This window comes from Megalops cyprinoides, chromosome 14 (assembly GCF_013368585.1).
Source record: "Megalops cyprinoides isolate fMegCyp1 chromosome 14, fMegCyp1.pri, whole genome shotgun sequence".
NCBI classification, from domain to species: Eukaryota; Metazoa; Chordata; class Actinopteri; order Elopiformes; family Megalopidae; genus Megalops; species Megalops cyprinoides.
The window spans coordinates 30,527,604-30,541,425 of record NC_050596.1 but is presented as its reverse complement, the minus strand read 5'-3'; the positions used below and the strand labels follow the sequence as shown (position 1 = coordinate 30,541,425).

At 45.6% G+C, this 13,822-nt stretch overlaps 1 protein-coding gene across 1 annotated transcript in view; it reads left to right on the top strand.

Annotated features, from left to right (window-relative positions):
- Window positions 1–9,624, top strand: part of LOC118789062 (ubiquitin-conjugating enzyme E2 E3) — a 34,157-nt gene extending 24,533 nt beyond the window's left edge. The window contains exons 4-6 of the mRNA XM_036545364.1: window positions 5,164–5,296; window positions 7,811–7,958; window positions 9,489–9,624. Coding sequence (XP_036401257.1) covers window positions 5,164–5,296; window positions 7,811–7,958; window positions 9,489–9,586 — 379 coding nt within the window. The 3' untranslated portion in view covers window positions 9,587–9,624. The remainder of the gene's footprint in view (window positions 1–5,163; window positions 5,297–7,810; window positions 7,959–9,488) is intronic.
- The last annotated feature ends 4,198 nt before the right edge of the window (window positions 9,625–13,822 follow it).

The following is a 13,822-nucleotide window of genomic DNA, read 5'->3' as shown; positions in this document are numbered from 1 at the left end:
CCTTCCAGCAGAATGGAAAAAGAATTTCACAAGGCAATTAAAGAATGATGTCGTTACTTCAGGGACCAGCGTATGTGTGAATAGAAGTGCAGAGGATCATTATGTTATGTTTATTTTGGTTAGGCGATTATCGTCCTTGGTCTGTAACAACATCATTTTTCTGAATTTCCTGTTTGGCCAGGAACTGGGAAAGAGTCCTGAATAAAGCTGCTGTGTTATTTTTATGTTTTTTTTTTTAAGTGATTGCCTCTGTAAAGTGTAAGCCATGATCCAGACCTGAACTCTTTTTAATGGCAGAAATTTCCCTTCGACAGTTAAAAGATAACAATTTCCCTCTCAGTCTTTACAGCGGGCTCTGTAGAGAGAGTGTGTGTTTGGGGTGGCGGTGGATTATAGTGGTGAGGAGCAGGGCTCAAAACAGAAAGGGTGCTGGTTCGATTCCCCGCCGGGGCACTGCTGCTGTACCCTTGGACCAGGTGCTTCACCTAGAATTACCTCAGTAAATATCCAGCTGTATAAATGGATAACATTTGTAAAAATTGTAACCTATGCAAGTCGCTCTGGATAGGAGACAATAATGCTAAATGACATTAGTGTAATGGAATGAAACAGGAAGTGCCCACACTGCAGAATGATTCCCGAGCATGTACAGAGGGCAGACCAGGTGGCACAACATTGCTTTTCATGCCGATCAGACCTGTGAAGGGGACTATTTTTGGAAATTCACCTCTAATGAACCCCGCGTCCCGCTGACAGCGTGTAACGTTGCGTCACGCTGTGCTTAATGACACCGCAGAAGGGCTTTCGGCCCTATGGGGGAGACCCAGCGGGGCCACGGGACGCCCTTCACACCTGAGCAGGTTCCCTGGGAGAAGCGGAGAGCCGGGAGACTCCTGTAATCTCTCTCTGTTGTCTCGGTTCATTGTGCTGTCCTCAAACTTCAGCAACCAGCAAGACACAAGCGTAAGGAGACTCCCTCGACACATGTGGAAGTGATACAGTACGTCCAACTCAGTAAACTTTATCTAAGGTGGAATAAACTCAGCTGGACAGAATTGGGCTTTGTGCTGCGTCTGGTCATGTTGGCTTATCTGTTGGGCTTTTCAGTCTTTTAACGCCCGTAACCACAACAAAAGCACCCATGGTGGCTTGGTTTAAACCGTTTGGGTTTTATTTTTTAACCGTTAAAACACTAAATTATAGCAACATGTTGTATGACAATTCCAACAAGCAGTACAGATTTCACTTCCAAAGTGCGTAGAAAGTACCGTGTTAATTCTGAAAGCTTTGGGTTTACTCTTTTCATGTTTGCTGAGGTACAGTATGGTCTGACCGGTCTTATTCTCGGGGGGTCACACAGTGCGTGAGCTGGAGGGGGGAGCAGAGTGTAGGGTGACGTGTTGGGGTGCAAAGTGAAAATGTGACGGCTGGGTCAAATGATGTGTGACATCAGCTTTCCTGTCGGTGGATGAAGCTTCATTCTAGAACAGGTTATGCTTAACATCACGATTAGATTTTGCTCTTTGCTGAGAGTATTCAGAGGTCTCTCTTGTTTTAAAAACTGAAAATGGACAAAATTTGTGGGAACAGTTTTGTGTTTTTAACAACCAGTGGTAACTGACACAAGTAGTCATTGGTAAGGACTAGCAAAGGAGGAGGTCTGATAGAGACAAATCTGAAAAATACCAGCCTCCTATGTAGTGCGGCAGGCCTGTACTGGGTGCGTTAGGCTGTAATGTGTGGTGCTGTCTGTCTGGCACTAGCTTTTCAGCTTAATGACCACTTGTCTCCGATTATCTATGAAAAATGAAATGATCTCATTTTCACCTTGTGTTGGATTTCAATGACTGTTTATTAGAAGTCAACCTAAATTCACCAAAGTGGCTTTGTGCTGTCCAACCGAATGCACGTCAGTGTGTGAAGTGAAGCTGCTACAGCAGCTCCTGTGAAATCCTCGCTCTGGGCTGTTTGTGCTGCCGGTGAAAGCGCTGGGGTACTTCACTCTTTTGGAAGCTGGGAATGCATGCTGATAATACAACGTCCTGGTCTGACAATCGGGGTGCAGATGGGACACCCAAAAAAAAAGTCTCTCTCCTTATCGCTTTGTAACACTTTTCCTCGTCTTCTCTAGGGTTTGATGACTGACTGATAGCGACTGGGGGTGCTTAGATTGTCAGCAAAGCACTAAACAGCTCCCAGCTAGACATTTCACTGTCAGGGCAACACAGGGATAAATTGGTGAAAAGTTTACGAGGTTTTACATTGCAGGGTTTTGCTGATGAACTGATGGTCCACTCATTCACGTAATTGCCACCATACCACCATAAGTCCCTGAGTCCCTGCAGTGTCGGCCTGCCCATAGCCAGGGAAGGGATCGGGGTCCCTTTGACACTGCACCCTATAACCTTCCGAACTGTTAAATCACAGGCTGGTTTTCCTGCATTCAGCATTGCTGACTGGCCCTCGTCTCAGGCCTCACAAGCTGCTAAAGGCAAAGGCTTTCAGTCAGCAGTGCATTGCACAGAGCATCACGGGGTGTAAGAGCAGCAGGCAGGAGAATGCCCAGAGGACTGCACGCTCTCCCGTACTCTCTGATCTTACCTGCTGAGCCCGTTGTCTTGCACACGGCAAACTGCTGTATACAACACTAATGAGCATTGTGGATGGAAATAAAAACTTTTTTTCTCTGTTTTGTGATAGATGCTGTTTTCTTTCATGATATAAGGACAAGACTCTTGTTGGGATCATCATTCAGTGTATCAGCTGAGCTTCAAAGGGCCGTGGTGCCTAAAAGCTCCATATACAGGAATCGGCAATCTCTCCCTCCCCCTCCCACTGAAGAGTGAGAACCACGAACATTCTGTGAAAGCCTTGACACTTCCAGTGTGTCACCAGGACAAAGCCAACCTGTTTCTTATTTCTCTTTTCTTCAGTTTACATGTCATGGACAAAGCCTCACACTCTCAAATCACACAGTAAATTCAACACACTACTACTGTGCTAGTGATAATGTCTGAAAGAACAAAACACGTTAACATGTAGCGTTCCTTCAGCGTTCCTTCAATGTCGTCGTAAACGAATGTCCATTTTGTTTTGGTGCTGACACAACTGATTCTTTCCTTAAGAAGGTTGGCTGCTGGGAAGTGCCAACTAAAATAATTTCCTGGAGTTTCCTAGTGCTTTCTGAGTGGCTTAATAGTGAACACATGTGACTGCCTACATGCACAATTCATGAATACTATAGGCGTACATATTTTTTTTTTTTTCTTCGTTTACAGAAAGCGTACACGTGGATAGGACAAGGACACATGGATAATGTGTTCGGAAAAAGGGTCCCACCTACATGTTTCATACTAAGGGCTAAACCATGTAATTTCCAAGCCTGACCAGCTAGTCTGCTTAATTACTTAATTACTGAGTGGTTTCAATCCCTATAGATTTGTCCTGATGAGAGGATGATTCAGTATTTGTTTTCCTATTTTTATCCTTGTTTATTGTTTTTTTTAAGCCACTTTAGTGCATTTAAATAAGACAAATATTTCCCAGAAATTCCACAGAGATGCGCTTACAGGAAGAAATGGAAAAATAAACAAGTAGCTGAAAAAAAATCAGTAAGTAATGAACTGAAAAATGGCCTTTTCTTGTGTGCAGATGTTACAGGCTCTTTTTTAAGAAGCGTGGCAGATTCTTCTGTAAAGCTTATCTTACGGGTTTTTTTTTTTTTGTGAAATGATGCAGTAATTGCATGAGTGCTGACTGACTGAGCACAGATTCAGAGCTGTTCATGTTCATCTTCACTGTTTGCAAAATGATAATCAATATATACACCCACCCCCCCCCCCCCCCCCCATTTTATTGTTTAAAATTGTTGGACATTTTAGAACGTGTTCAACAGTGTGTATATAATATATAATTCAGGAGGCTTTATAATATTGGAATATGGGAATATCTTGTGGAAACAATGCCTACACCATAGGGTCTAACCGGTCGCCTAAAATGGTTTCATATTTGCTTGCCATAATTGCACCGTGCAGAGTAACAATCGGACCAGCAATGACTCCCATGAGATTGCTGCCCCTACCGTAACAGATGTATCATGATGTTTAACAGGTGGGAACAGGCAGTGTGGGTTGAAGGCCTCCTTCCTTTGACTCTCCTCCAAACGGAAACAACTTCTCCAGATGTAGGAAAACCAGTAAAAGAGCCATATTAGACCATATTACTTTCTTCCACTGCCCGGCTGTCCAGGTTTTGGCCTCACTGTGCATTGGCCTTGGTTACAGGCAGTTTCCGAATGGTGGGCCCACCATAAATATCAGCTTTGTGAAGGTCATGACGCACAGTTGTTTGTGGAGACTCAGTCATAGACGTGTACAGTCGTCTCTGTGGATATCCACGTGGCTGTTTTGTGGTTTTTAGCAGCCGTCCTTGTGTCCGTGTATCCCTCTTGGAGAGCTTCAGCTTGGGACCGCTGTTCCTCTTTCCTGATGCCGTTTTTCCTTGTTTGGCGTATTTTCAATGCCTTGACACATTTAATAATTTTACCGTTTCTGTGACTGATGCACCTGCAGTTTGAGCACAAACGATTTGACCTCTTCCAAAATCTGTTGAACCTCTCATTATCTAATATTATTATTACCTCATTATCATGTTACAGTGCTGATTTTAAAACATCTTACAGTGGAAAAAAATGCTGGTTATTAGTACTGACGTTAACATGTACACTCCTTTTTAATTTTATTTACTTATGTCAAAATACGTGACGTCCTTTTTCCTTTCAGTGTTTCCATTATTTAGTTTACCCCTTGCATGTGACTGTGGAAATTTGACTCTGTTTTCAAATTCCACTGAAAACTGGAAGTTCCATACCCAGAGGTCAATGTCACAGCTCAGTCACAGAAAACGGGGGCTCCCAGTCATTGCTGTAAAGCACTCTGAAGAGCCCGGTCGGACAAAAGCGTCATCAATTTCAGCTGCTTTCTGTCAGGTGAACAATAAAACAGCGCGCTGAAAGCAGACGTGTTTCAAGGTCGATTCGTGACGGAGGCACCGGGTTCCTCGCGGTGCTCTCTCCTTGCCAGCCGCCGTCTGAGAGGAGTGTATTTGACCCCCGTTAAATAAAACGTCTCCCCCCCCCCCCCTCTCTGTGTTGTGTGTCCACAGCGCGGGGCCAAAAGGAGATAATGTTTACGAGTGGAGGTCCACCATCCTGGGCCCGCCCGGCTCCGTGTACGAGGGGGGGGTCTTCTTCCTGGACATCACCTTCTCCTCCGACTACCCCTTCAAACCACCAAAGGTAGGCCTCCCGCTCGCCACACATACACCACGCCCCCTGCGGGCCTCACAGGACCCTGCAGATTAGGGACGCGACCGCTCAGGTTGAGTAGGGTGGGGCACGACCTGAAAGGGGATCGGGGGAGTTTGGGAGAGAGGGAGTGAAGCCTTCGGCAAAGAGGCCGAGGGGCTCCGGCAGCAGACGAGCTGTGAGTGGGTGGTTGACCTTTCGCACCACCCCAGGCAGGGCTGCACATCCCCCCCTGGGCCCTGCCATTTATCAGCCTCGTCCAATCAGGCCTCCCCTGCCTCCGGGGGGGGTGGGGGGTGGTCCTGGAGCAATGAAGCAATTAACGGAAAACACGCAGCGCGCAGCTACGCCAGCGTGCGTTTATGGTCCTGACATTATGCAGAGGAGGAACACACATCTTTCCTCTGTCCCTGGCAGCAGACTCCTGCGCCTCCCTTTAATGGATCCCCCTGTGTGTGATCTGTATCTGAATGGGAACGGAGAGTGCCTGTGGACAGGCTCTTTAGGTAGCGGTAGCGTTTCCAGATTACTGTCCAGGCAGCTTGAAAGGGGTTGTGAAAAATGTAGCGATGCGTACGGTGCCTGTACTGGTGTGTAACAGACATGTCATACGCATCGCTTGTGAACACCATACACATTAAGGTTATGAACATCATGACCTTAGCCAATCATTTCAGGAGCTTCTTCTGTTTCTTTTGTCTCTGGTCTGAAGTGAATGTGGAAGTGCTCTGAAAGTTAACTGTGATAAACATGATCACCCTGCTTACCAGTCAGGTGTAGTTGATTTAAAAGCAGTTACGTGTGTGTTTTCACACCTGCAACGCCAGTTAGCTAGGAGTTAAATGAGCTGTGGAATTACCCTTGATACTACTCTTATGCCACGCTGAAAGGAACGTTACGTTTCGGGGTTTCCTGCTGTGCTGAAGTTGTTGGCTTATGGTCGCCACCCTGGCCAGACATGCATCGGTTCTTGTTAAATGTGATACTTTGCTGGTTTCATTGGGTGAATGTATTTGTTAGTTCTCAGAACTGTCAGTTATGTCTCCAGTTCAAAGGCAGTGTCACAGAGGCTTGGGATGTGGTTTGCAATCTCTGGTCGCTAACTCAGCCAATCATGGTTTTGATTTTGAAAACCTTGCCTGGTATAGCGCTATCATGCAAACAGCAGCATGTGGGCAAGGCCACCATTTCAATACCTGCAAATGACAAACATCTATGCTGTGAAAACAGGCTTTAGACAGTGAATAATTTCCTGCGTCTGGAGGAATATTTCATAGTTCTGAACTGGCCTCTTTCTTTTATTGCTGCCCATAAGTGACATATTTATACAAAGCGGATGATGGAAGTGCCAGTCACTGTGTCAGAACTGCACAGCACCGCAAGGCTAAACCAATAAATATTAACTGGTGGTTTATTCTTCACCATGAACGCCGGGCTTTAAATTGTAATGGCACCCCACGCTTCTGGAGCAGCTGGAGGAGAAAACATTACTGCGGAGTGTCATTTATTTTCCCGGCGCTGTGCGCTCTGGCGCCACGCTGCTAGCCTGGCTGTCTCCGTGCACCTCAGCCCAATCGTGACAGACACCGTTAGATAACACAGAGATTCTGGAGCTCCTTCGGTTTTTTTGAGGCCATCACCCCTACTGAGGCAATTCTAGGTTATGCCCAAGGATACAACAGTGGTTGGGGGAATCGAACCGGCAACCTTTCGGTTACAAGTCCTTCTCCTTACCACTACGCCACCCTGCTACCTATGCTTAGTTGCGTAGGACGTTCTGGTTTGTAGCAGGAAGTCGTGGTGCCTCCTGTGTTGCCTTGCAGGCTATGCGTGCTCTGTTTTAGACTGCTCACCTTCGAGAATGCTCACAATGAGCCAGCCAATCGGAACACTTTTAGCTTCAGGAACAGCGGAGACAGAACTTTAAGTGTGAAGCACAGGGAGTGTCCTGTCCGTTTATAGAACATATGTGGTGTCTGTGGCTCTCTGTCAACACTGGTCTCACTGTGACCTCAGCCATAACTAGAAGTTCTGGGAAGTTGACTCACTAGTAAAATCCAAATCGGGTTTGGATGACATGAAACAATATTGACCTTGCTTTTCGGCGACAGACCAGAGGATTTACCGAACGTTGGTTCACAAAAAAATAAGAATCCTCAGAATCGCGCTGTTCTTAATTCTGGCTCAGAGGCCTGTAGGGATTAAGCACTTCTTCCCTGCATATATAATGTAATGCAGTATTTAAACACGTGTTTGGAAATGGGTGAGGAGAGACTGTTTTCTCTGTGTGGTAAAATTCCGCAGCTTCCTGGCTGTGACTCCCCGGGTTGAGCAGGCAGCTGAGGAGTCTGCCGTCTGGTTCACCGGGCTGTCGTGTTGACTGGTGTTGGCTCCTTTGCTGATCGGTCGCTGGCCGCCGTTCTGATTTTCGTTGGCCCGCAGTTTTGATTGGTGCTGGCCGCCGGCTAACGAGTGTCCCCCCGGGGGGGGGGTTCCTCCTCGCAGGTCACTTTCCGCACAAGGATCTATCACTGCAACATCAACAGCCAGGGCGTGATCTGCCTGGACATCCTGAAGGACAACTGGAGCCCCGCCCTCACCATTTCCAAGGTGCTGCTGTCCATCTGCTCCCTCCTGACAGACTGCAATCCAGGTGAGCAGAGGGGCGGGGTCGGTCCACCTGTCACTCATCCAGCCAGCCAAAGAAGTTTTTTTTTTTTCCTTCTCTTTTTTTATACCTTGTTTTTATTGGCATGAAAGGTGTGCTGGCCTGGTGATGCGTTGCAAAAGGTGGTGGGTTGTTTTTTAAAGCATTTGCATTTTGCTTGCATTGGTAGAATAAACTGAATGCAGTGATTATTAAAGTAATTATGAAATTATTAAAATTTAAATTTAAATATTTAATGAGCGTCAATACTGTAAGCTAACTATAAGTAAATAAATTGATTTAACTAAGTAAAGCTGTCTGACTGGAATATATGATGAGTTTTTTTGGATTTGATTTCAAAAAATCACTTTTTCCTCATGCTCTTCCTCAAGGTTGAAGTCTAGGGAATAGAGAGAGAGTCCAGTTATCTGTTTGGATTAATACATAAATATGCAAACCTGTATTTATTGGCCATAATTGGCTTGTCTCCGTGTTCCCCGTGAAGGGAGCCCTTAGTGAGCTGTTTTTGAAGCAGGAGTTAATGAGGGTCAGAATAAGGCCCAACTCCCACAGACCCTCCTGCAGCCCCATCACAAAAGAGCAGAGAGAAGCAGTGGGGGTCGCTGTCTTCCCGTGGGGAGCCATGGACCCTCCTCAATTTCAAAACTTCATGCGGAGAGCTCCGTTTTCGGCGGGGGGGCACTTTCGAACCCCCCCTGGCGTGTCTGAAGACAGCAGAAGAGGGCTCAGCAGACAGCCGGGACTCTAATGGCAACGAGGTTTCAGAAAGGAATTTCAGCTCCCCACCTCTGCGACACTTCAATGGAGTGATAAGGCAGAGAGTGGGCGTCGCTGGGATCGCTCATTCATTACTTTCACTCTCTTAAATTCCTCTGGTTGTTCATGCATTTAGCTCTGTTTATCTTTAACAGTCGGAGCATGGCGAAAGGGCTCTGTGTCCTCTGAATATCAATGGCTGAAGCCGTGGGCTGGTGGGCTTCACAGAAAGGCAGCCAAAATGTATTATTGCTGCTTAATTGAAGCCGGATCGATGTGAGACTTTGCTTTGCATTTTTGTGCCACTGGAGGAGCAATAGAGTAGTGTGTTTAAAGATGGAAATATGCGCTGTTGTGAATTCACTCAGTGCCGGGATTCTCTGCAGCAAATCCCTTTTAAAAGCAGTGTACTCCTCACACTTAAAACAGTAACTGCTCAAACAGACAAACCTTGATCTTATCACCCTCAAAGCAGTGCAGTTTCTTTTAACCAGAAAAGTGAGAAAGCCCCCAATCACAGCTGAAGCGGTAGAAGTGCCTTCAGCCACCGAAACCTTTGCATCTAGAAAGTGTGCTCACTATGCGTTATTACAAGAGCATTATCAGACCCTTGGATTTGCAAAATGCCAGAGCTTTGTGGGGCTTTTCCCTCTTTAAGACCTCTGAGGTTGTGCAGAGTATGCATTAAAGACTTGCTTTGATTTCGGGGCCCCTCCTCACCTGCGCCCTTGTTCTCTCTCTCCCCTGTCCTGTCCTCAGCCGACCCTCTCGTCGGAAGCATAGCCACCCAGTACCTGACCAACAGAGCCGAACACGACAGGATAGCCCGACAGTGGACCAAGAGATACGCCACATAAACAACAGGATCCGCCCCGCCCCCTGCCCCGCCCCCAACCCCCCCCCAAATCCCACCCCACCCGCCGCAGTGTAAAGACCACGGAGGCAACTTTACAACGTGCAACAAATCTTTATAGCCTTTACAATACGGACTTCTGTGTACATGTCATACCGATTTTGCTCTGTGCTTTTACCCTCTGAAGATCGGGAGGAGAGCCAGCCCTACAGGTAAAGGCAGCCGGAGTAGAATTTTGTAGCTGTAGATTTAGTTATGTTTAAATGCCTACTTGCAAGTCTTGCTTCTTTGGGATATTAAAAAAATGTATTTTGTGATGTAATAAGGAAACTGTTCCTAAAGTCAACCAAATATTATGGTGCATTTTAGTCTAATCCATTATCTGTACGAAGTTAAGAATAAAAAAAATGGAAAAAACAAAAAGACAAAAAAAAAAAAAAAAAACCTAGCGGTAGATTATTAGGAATTATGTCATTTATATGAAACCCAGATCCATTTCCAGTTATGTGGTACATGCTGTTGTGAACTCTGTTTTACCTTTGTCGGTTTGTATTGAAGAGATTTCGTTGAACCTTTTGTAGCCCAGCGAAGGTGATCCGCCACTGTAACAACCCCCCAACACAATAAACTCCCTCCCTGGGGTGAGGTGTGCCGTGTACACTCATGGATCCACACTGACGCCTGCCATTCTGGTACCTCACACAAAAAGGTCCGGTTTACTCCGGGCTGCCCTGGACTGTCCTTCATAATGAGATACGTACTCTACCTGTGGGAAGTCTTTGTCAGAAGTGCAGATAAATGAGGATATCCATATATATATATATATATATATATATATATATATATATATATATATATATGTAGATGTGTGTGTGTGTGTCCACTAATGCAGTTTCCTTACAAGCCCGAATGGCGTCCTATTCTTTTTCAACTCTTGAAATACGTTTTTGTTGAGTTTCTTGAACATTTTATGAGACCTGGGCCCCGTGGTCATAGTATTTCAGCCCCATATTTCATTGACAGTGTAGCAGTAACATCGACTATTACACTTTTACAGAACTGTACATGAGGGAAACTGGGTGAAGTCCCCTTTCTTCAGGATCTATGCTACCCCCTTGTGGTGCCTGTTGTAACTACACACAGCTGTAAAATGTGAATGAACCTGATTGTTGTATCACTTCTCTTATAATTACACGCACTATCATTAAATTAAGGTTTTGGCTGTGCCTTTTTCTCTACCACTTCAGACAGCACAGTGATTCAGATTACCTCAGTGTCCACTCATGCTGAGCAGTGCACTCATGAACCAGTAAATTACAGGGATTTGAACTCGTACGCACACTCCAGGAAGGCATTGCACAGAGCCAAATTATCTTTCACATGTTAAGTGTCTCTTACCCAATGGCGTGTTTTGTATCGTCTGTCATGGGTAACGGAGGGAACAACGTGAACACAGCCGGCCTGTTGGTCCCCAGCTCTTTTTTGTTGTTATCAGCAAAGAAAGCCTCCTGCAAGTCTACAGATGCGTTCACAAGTTCAGCTTTGCCTTCAGAGGCGTCCTGATATTTCAGGGCTTCCTGATTTAGCCGAATTTGTGCAGCAGTAGCACTCTGTACCACACCGGGAGACTCACTTGGGGATACCTGCAGCAGTTTCCTCTGGGAGCTCCAGGAAGGCCTGGGGCATTTTATGTCAGTGGTGACATATCCCTCCGATGCACAGCTCTCCTTGCGTGTAAATGGGTGCCTCTTTGTTGTAAAGTGCTGAATTCATTCATTCATTCATGAGAGCGCCATTAGATGCTGATGGTGCCGTCACTGATGCATTTGACTCTACACGTGTTTTTCACCAGCGGTCAGTTCTGTGTGAAATGCAGTTGGCACGACTTGGTCACTTTTTGGTCACCAGGAAATAGTGCAGACTGACTGACAGATACTGATGATGCAGCAAAATGGGAAGATACGGGCGAATTTATACCGTGTAACTGGACTTTTCTAATATCATTGGTAAGAGAATCAGTTCAGACATACGTGTGGAAGAGGCTTGTCTGACTGATGTATTTATTGAGATGTTTGATCGGCAGCAGCCACACGAGGGAGACAAAGTAATATTTTGTCAGGAAACGCTTACAAAATGATCAGTGTACTATAAGTAGTCTCGCTATCGTATTAGACACAAAACTAGACTGGTGAGAAAAGACACGTTTGGACTTGGGAAGTCGATAACGACCTATTTCTGCCACGTTTCAATTTTCATATACTTTTGCAAATTTATACGATGAGATTTGTGAGATTCGCCAGTGATTCAAATTAACACAAAGGTAAACGCATGTTGTGAGAAAACGCTAAAAACAAAAACGGTTGGTATTTTCCAGGCCAGTGGTTCAGTGAACTTTATGAACGTTCATAGAAGTTTTAAAATGAGGCACATGTGTGTCCTCTCGTTGTAATATGTAAAAATAGCCATAGGGGGTTAAGTGATTATCCAAATTCCATTCAAAATTGTATAAGCTGAAGAATTAAGTACTGAATGGAATATCCTGATATAAAACTGAAGCTAAATAATCTAAAGAATTACGAGGTGAGTGGAATATTTAGACGACTGTTGGTAAATCATCTAGTAATCCCTCTATGTAATCTAATATGATAATATCTGCTCGGGACAAACTGTTCCGTTACAGATGGAAATAACCTATGTGCCCGAGGGTATTCGTATCATAGCGATTGTGTAACCAATGGTCTCGTCCTACAAACTCAGGAGTAAATGCGCTACCTCTGAAACTTTGAATAAAGCTTGAGTTGGATCAAAGTTTAAGAGCAAACACGATTTTGGTTCAAGTATTCAGTGTGAAATAATGTCTCATTTGTTACGATCAACTTGGGTAAATTTTTTCAAGCCTTTCATTTCAACCAGAAAGACTGCAGTTTCACATTTTGTCAGTAGGTGCCACTCTCGCATCACGTCAACACAGTAGAAACATACATCATATAAATTGCACCAATAGCTCTGGACATGTTGTTTCAACAAACGACACAAGTAAAATATGCTTTGCCTGTGTTCCGCTCTATCGCTGTGGTTACATCCCACCGAAGGGAAAGTCATTCCGGGCTACATCTGTGTTTAATTACCACTCTGGTAAGTATGCATTGGTTTTGAAATGCATCTCTAAGTCATACCATCATCTCTACACTTAAATGAACTGGAATTAAGGGAAAGTACGAGTTGATAAATGTTTGCTCGATGAGCGCTGGCTCAAGCGCGCCACACAAGCTGCTTTCCAGATCTAATCAGAATCCCAAGGCCCATGTAGTCAACAGTATGATCAAGGTGTGCGGTGGCTGACTTTTCATTCTGGGTACCAAAATCGTGAATTCCGCAGTGCAGTACTATAGCATATTGGGAAGATGTAAATCTAGATGACTGTGTACCCGAGTGGTTAATTGCTAAACTGGAATGAAAAGGCGCTTGCGTAGCTTTTGAGGATCTGTATTAAGCAGCCTTGGCAGAGATCCAGGAAATGCTGAACTGGAGGAGGGGGAGGGGGGCTTTCTAGGAACAATACTGGCAATAGTGCGTCTAAAGTGTTTAAAATTGAGTAAGTAAGGAACACTTAGCACCCGTAACTTTTGTAATGAGGATGACGTGTCGGGGCACACAGAAATGAACGATTATACAGTCGGACAAGGTTGCTAAAATGATGCGCGCGTGGGGGGGAAGGAGCAAGCGGAAAGCCCACCGCGCGCACCGGGAGAAGGAATTGCTGATGGCGAAGCACGCGCAGCAGCTGGTAATAAGGATGCAGCCCCGCGCGAGGGGAGCCCACGCGCTGGAAGTCCCTCGGAACTGCATGAGTAATGAGGTCCGATTCGCCGTCCGACCGCGCGGAGCTCCTCTGCCCTCGCGCCGACAATTTCCTCACCGGGAGCGCGTGGCCAGATCTTTGATTAATGTTGACAGTGGAAACACTGAGCCGACTGTCAGGGTGAGAAATGAGATTCTAACGCACATTACCATCTTTCCGGAAGTCCAGGCAGACTAACTAGATAGACTGACTTTATGCACCCCGCTCCGCGTTCCCCCCACTGATCGCAAGACTCCTGCTAAGGTTTTCTTACTTTATTATTACGTAATACTGACCACCGCGTTTAAACCGGGCCCACGTGCTCAGCTTACAGTCCTTCTAGAACCAACCCGCTGTTGTTCCAAACTGAGCCCAGAGGATCTTTAATGTGCCAAAATC